The sequence below is a fragment of the Sinocyclocheilus rhinocerous genome, unplaced genomic scaffold (assembly GCF_001515625.1).
Source record: "Sinocyclocheilus rhinocerous isolate Xijiao unplaced genomic scaffold, SAMN03320098_v1.1 scaffold112, whole genome shotgun sequence".
In the NCBI taxonomy this organism is placed as follows: domain Eukaryota; kingdom Metazoa; phylum Chordata; class Actinopteri; order Cypriniformes; family Cyprinidae; genus Sinocyclocheilus; species Sinocyclocheilus rhinocerous.
Genome location: NW_015644008.1, coordinates 9,772 through 16,268, shown reverse-complemented (window position 1 = coordinate 16,268; position 6,497 = coordinate 9,772). Strand labels below are relative to the sequence as shown.

Sequence of the window (6,497 nt, the reverse complement as noted above, 5' to 3'; positions counted from 1 at the left end):
CTCTCTCTCTCTCTCTCTCTCTCTCTCTCGTATTGGCAATATTTGAGAAAAGGGTTTAGTGATTTCTAATTATTGGGGGGACTAGCCCCCCTCAATGTCTACGGTGGTTATCGCCCTGATCAGACATGAAAATATGTTGTGGCACTATCGTGCAGTCTGTAATGATATGACGTTAGCAAATATTAGCGATTTTTTGCAAACATCTCTTTGAGTAACATGACCGTAAATATGAACTCACGATTGAATGTAACATAAAACAAATGATTACTTTTCATTAAAATCTTTATTAATGCCAAAAATGCTTACATTTATGTGTCTTTTTGTTCGCTAGGGCAGCCATGTTGCCCCTGAAGCCGGTTTACACTGAGATAATTCATACCCCTTCATTTGAAGTGTGGTCCCGAAAACTCTTCGTTTGAAGGGCTGTCTGGCCCTTCCCCTTACCCCTACCCCTCCGACCAAAAGAGAATCGAGACAGGAAAGGGGAAGGGCTAAGGGGTAGAATTGGGATTGGGTGACAGATATTTATACTTCAGTACTGTAGTACATTATAAAACAGTATGTAATAACATATTGAGAGTAAATGATCATTTATTAATATTATTAAATTATTGGGACATTAAAGCCCTACACTTATCGCTAACCATACCCAATAACAATGTATTATTAATGAGGTGTTTAATTTCTAATTTTCAAATATTTCCTTTCCGATCTGATATGTGATGGGAAAATGAGAAGAAAGAGTTTGGCAAAAGGCGTATTCGAACACGGGTCGATCACGTTAATTAGGCCTACTTTGTGTTTTACTCACTGAGCTGCTGATGCTGCAGATAAACAGGCGTCTTTTGCAGTGCTGTTTATCGGAGCCAGGCATTGGTGGGTGGAATTACTGTAGTCTCTGCCAACAAATTGGGCTATTTGTACTTAGAGTAAATAGACACTCCGTTTCTATTTAGAGCAGCTTTACAGCTAAATTGAATTATTTTTGCATAATTTAAATATTATTTTTATTTATATAATATATTACTGCAATATTGTAATTATTTAATATCTTTAAAACAATCTGTACTGTATAAAGCACTAGGGCTGTCAAAATGTCTGAAAAACTAAATTCTAATTTTGTACTTATATATTATCAATATTCGAATTATATTCAAATTTAAAAGGCATAATTTCAGTTAGGGGGAAAAAGCTTTTGGCTCCTCTCCTGAGGCCACAAGAGGGCGCATCGAGCAAAATATTACTAATGCACGTTTCTTCAAAGCAATAAAATAACATGCCTATCTTTGAAAAAAGTGCATAATGTTTATTGTGTTATAATGTTTATAAACCATATATAATTAAGTTACTTAAACAATTAGTAACAAAACAGCATCATGTATGTATGTATTTAATACAAAACACCAAAAACCAATCACAAAAAATAATTTTTCTTTTAAAAACATGAGATGCAGTGTGATGGGGGAAAAACCACCATAAAGTCTTGAGACATGTTTTTTAAAAGTTGAACTTTCATAAATTTTACATGGCTTTCTAAACATGCGACTCTCTTGTGCGAGATGCGAGTGCAACGGTGATAGATGTCCCTCTAGAAAATGTGATAAATATGTGTTCGGCTTGTGTGAACGGTTTGGTTTCAGTTTTGACGTAAACGACAACATCTCCGCATTGATGTTCTCTTTTCCCGCAATATTTTGAATGAACTACGTAGCAGCGCTGCATCTACTGGGTTCAACTGGATAAGCTAAAAAAAACATTAAAATGCAACGACACTTACATCGTCATCGCATCTTGTGTGCCACTGATAAGGCAGCCTGACGCACACCTAAAATTCAATTTTTATTTTTAAATTTGACAAATATTCGAAATTCGGAAAAAGGTGGAAACTTTCCAGGATTTTTTGGAATATTCCAGGGATTTTTGGAAAGTTTCCAGAAATTTTCCACCCCTTTGTAACCCTACAATTTATGTCCTACTAATGATATTGTTTTAGATACAGAGCATTAGTTTGTAGTTTACAGTAACATGTATATTGGTACATATAAAAGTGTTACATTTATAATTACTATCCCCCGCCTCCAGTTCACTCATGCATTTGAAGATGAAACGTCACATGGAGCGCATTGCGTTGTGGGAAACAGTATCCCATGCAGTGTCTACAGATGCATACATCAGATTTCAGCAAATGTAGCAGGTAATCCGGGAATTCCATGCATAAAGAAAATTCACATACAATTCACAGTATACACATTGCATACTGCAATATAGTAGGAGTTGTATGGTAGTTTGTCATTCCAAACACAGCTTCTGTACTGATTTCAGTGTACTTGAGTTATATTTAGCATATTCTGGCAAATATAGTAGGTCACCCGGGTATTCCATGCGTACAGAAAATTTGCATACTATGCACAGTATACATACTGGATCCTGCAGAAATAGTAAGAGTAGTATGATAGTATGCAGGGCTCCAGACTGCGACTAAAACGTGACTGAAAATATTAATTTGCGACAAATTGCGAGTGAAGTTTTTGCTGAGGTCGCCACTATAGAAATGTACATGTTATGATTTAAATTTTGCATGTAATGACTTGTTTTGCGATCACATATTTTGTTATGTTGACGTAATAAACTGAAATGATGCGCATCAAAGTTTTAGTGGAAAAAAGACTTTCAATCATTCCTCATCTCTGTCGAGCAGCAGCGCTGACGGCACACCTGCTAAAAGCAGCTCAGGTTGTTGCGGCATGAGAGAACTGAGACGAGCGAAGTAAAAGTGCAGAAAAACAGTGTTAATGCACAACTTGAACAAACTACAACAGGTAAAGCTGTCAGCCGTGTAGACATTAACAATACATTGTTAACAATTCGTTTATAATCGATACTGTGGCTTCTTGTTATCAAGATCTTTAGTCTACTGTATATGCTGTGTTCTGTTAATGCGTGAACTTCATATTGTTTGTAGCTCACTTGCCATTCAATAATCGCAATAAGCTTTGTGCTTTGTTACATTTTAATAAACAATGTATCAGCTTTTGGCAGCAATTCTGCCAAATTCATTACGAAATTCAAAAAATAAAAATACAGTTTGGTGCTCTTAAATGCGGCATTAGCGCTCGCTTTAGTGCCTCAGTTCAAGCGGCACATGAACCCATCATATCTTTCTCTTTACCACTATAGTACGAAATTAACATGAGTGGACAATGGACATCAAAAGGTATTTTATAAGATACAGTACATCTTACTGAAATGTCTCATGTAATAGCTCATTCAGTGTTTCAAACTGCGGAAAACGTGTCAAGCTTGTAAACAATGCCATGTAACAATATTTACCTCAGAATAACCATTCAGCGTCCATAAGCTCATCAGTCAGCTAGAAAAAATAACTAGAAATAGGAGCATTTTGCTAAATTTATCTGCTATATTGCATATTCATAGTTTTACTTAACTTGTTAGGCTACATAAGAAAGAATGCAAGGAGCTAATGGTAAAATTCAACACCTCCTATATAATTGCATGTTAATAATGAAGAAAAACAGACTGGATGTGTGCATGCATATGACAGCATTTATAGGATGCATTGAGGAGGAGCCCAAACTACACTCAAGTGATGGCCAAGTGATGCTGAAATAATTATGGTCTGCGACATTGGCACAGATTATGTATAATAAACAATTCTTTGTGACTGTATAGTTTTCAAGTTGGAAAAGACATTTAGTTCCCAATTTAAGTCAACCTTAGTTCCCAGGACATCTACAAGTTTTCATCATTCTTTTTAATTACTTTACAAATCAGCAAAGTACTTAATTGATTAAATTTATGAACAGAGATCAGTTTTTCATAGAGAATGTATGTGAGGCAACATGGACATACCTTTTTTACACCTGCAGTACAGAAAGACTGAAAGACATATTATTATCAAAATGATCACTGCCACCGAAGCAACTACTGGCACCAGGAGAGATGAATCTGTCTGGACATTCTTTGAGTTGTTCTCTGGAAAATGAGACGTATATCATTAACAATTACAGTCGACAGCTCAGGTTTTCTGAGTTTACTAGACTAGATTTGGTAAACCAAAATGAGATACTTGATTTGAGTGTTAATGTGCATTGTGTGTGTGTGTTTGGTCAGGTACTTTTATTATCGTCACAGAGCTGTGTGATGATTATTCTGTCTTCTTTCCAGCTGACAGGGTTGCTATGGTTACAGATGATGGATTTCTGATTGCAGTTCAGGATGAGAGTGTTGATCTGTGATGTCACTTCCTTTTTAGAGCAGCTGTTGTTCTGATAGCTAGAGTCAATCATGAGCTCATGAGCTCTGCATGTGAAGTTCCCAGTACAGGAGTCACTGCTGGACCCGTTTGAGTTCATAGTCAGCACAGGAGCCTCCACAGCATCTGAAACACACATTTGAAAAAAAAAATGGAGAAAAAAAACAACAAAAGAAAAACAGGTATCACAAAGTTACATCAGTTGATCAACTGTAAAATAAGCAACATTGTGTTTGAAATGGGTAAATAATACATCCTGAAACTGTTGTAAGATTACATTTTAATAGCTGTTTACAGAATGTGCATCATAACTGCATGTGCATGTCTGAAAGTGCACTCAAACTTTACAGTTCGTGGAATGGCAGATAGTGCTGGGCGGTTTGACCAAAAATCCGTATCATGGTTTTTTTTTTAGGATTCTGGCGGTTTCACAGTTTATCACGTTTTGTTCCCTAACTGTGCCTTTATATGATTAAGAACGCATGAAACAGTTGCAGAACCACAGTGTTTAATCACGATCCAAACAAACATGCTTCATATATGTTCATGTCTTCAGCGTCTCTGGCTTCTGTTAACGGCCGCTTACAGTTGGTTTATTTGCCCAGTTAAAAAATTAGTTGTGTTATTAATAATTCTCTAACCATTAGCCAGAAGTGTATGCAGTTAGGGATTTCCTCTGGTATGTATACACATCTATGCTTGCACCGGTATGCCTTTTTTTAAATTATTATTCATACCGTGTGCGTAATTTAAACCTGCTTACCGTTTGAACCAGTATATCACCCAGCACTAGTGGCAGATAAACTGAATAAAAATACATTCATATACATTTTTTAAGATACAAACATTTCATTTTACTACCTGACCTATAACATTGCACAAAATAAAGACCGAGCAGAAATGAGTGACCGGAACACACCAAGCAAAATCACACTCACCTATAACAGATACTCTGTATGTAACAATATTGTTGTCTGATTCTCCAGCTGCTATTGCTGTGTAGAGTCCACTGTCTGTCTTCTGCATGTTCTTCAGTGTCAGAGAGAAGGTTTTATCATTGAAATCTACTCTGTCCTTGTAGGAAGAGTGAAGTCTTACTCTTTTAGTTTCACTTGTATATCTAACTATACTCTCTGATTTATCTGTTTTCCAGGATAAATCATCAAACTCTGGTAGTTCTTGTGTCTGTATATCCAGCTGAACAGAATCTCCCGTCTGAACAAACACAGAGATCTCAGCACTGAACCCTGAGGAGAGAGAAATATACTTGTTTTCTGAGTGCAGCTGGTGAATTCACTAGACCCGTTGTACACTTCTTTTCTGAAAACGTTAGAATAGTAGACATCATAATGGTTTGTGGCATTTTCTCATCAGTTTATATTTATATGTAGGCTAATTCCTGATTGGCAAGTATCAGTTAGTGGTGGCACATTTGATTAATCCTGATTGGCAAGTATCAGTTTGTGGTGGCACACTTGATTAAAACGTTTCTTTTTCTTCTTCTTCTTTTTGTTGTTGTTATGGTCTCTGCATAGTCTCTATATTATTTTATAATTACAAATGATACAGCTGAACTGTCAAATCTATGCAAAAATGAAAAAACGCGTATTTACGTATTTGAATGCATTGCACAAAACTGGAACTGGCTACTGGAAATAAACTTACAATGAAAAATACTCATTAAGGGGTATAAGACACATTTTAATCTTAATATAGGAACTCAATATTTGTTGTACAAATGAACTCCGCAAATCGTATGTTTGACAGCAACATACTAGCTGTGTCTCATTTAGAAGGCCGCGCCCTCCGGAGGTCGAATCCTCTGGAGGTCGCATCCTCTGTAGGATGCATATACGAAGTGTCCTCAACCAAGAATTAAACGAGACTGCCTTCGTAAGACAGGCGGAAAAGGAAACGGGAAGTATCACGTTGCTATGCCAACACATTTAGAGCATCGTTGCGCTCTCACACTACTTAAAGGCAGAGTAAGCGACCTCCGGAGGGCGCAGCCTTCTAAATGAGACACAGCTACTGTTAAATAATTCAATATCGTTCTGCCGTTAAGTGCGTGTGTCACACAATCTACATTATGCAGCGACACCCAGCGGCAGGTGTCAGTCACTACCGAAGGTGCGACACGCACCGCGGCAACTGACACAAGACGCAGTCCATTGACATGTGTCACAGGTTTTAGTGACACATGCCACTGTCCACTGACACATGC

General features: G+C 37.1%; 1 protein-coding gene across 1 annotated transcript in view; it reads right to left on the bottom strand.

Annotated features, from left to right (window-relative positions):
• The window catches only part of LOC107757811 (CD48 antigen-like), a 22,153-nt gene that overhangs the window by 6,988 nt on the left and 8,668 nt on the right, over window positions 1–6,497 (bottom strand). Inside the window, exons 2-4 of the mRNA XM_016575395.1 lie at window positions 5,212–5,520; window positions 4,136–4,399; window positions 3,871–3,993 (exon numbers count right to left, since the gene is read on the bottom strand). Coding sequence (XP_016430881.1) covers window positions 3,871–3,993; window positions 4,136–4,399; window positions 5,212–5,520 — 696 coding nt within the window. The remainder of the gene's footprint in view (window positions 1–3,870; window positions 3,994–4,135; window positions 4,400–5,211; window positions 5,521–6,497) is intronic.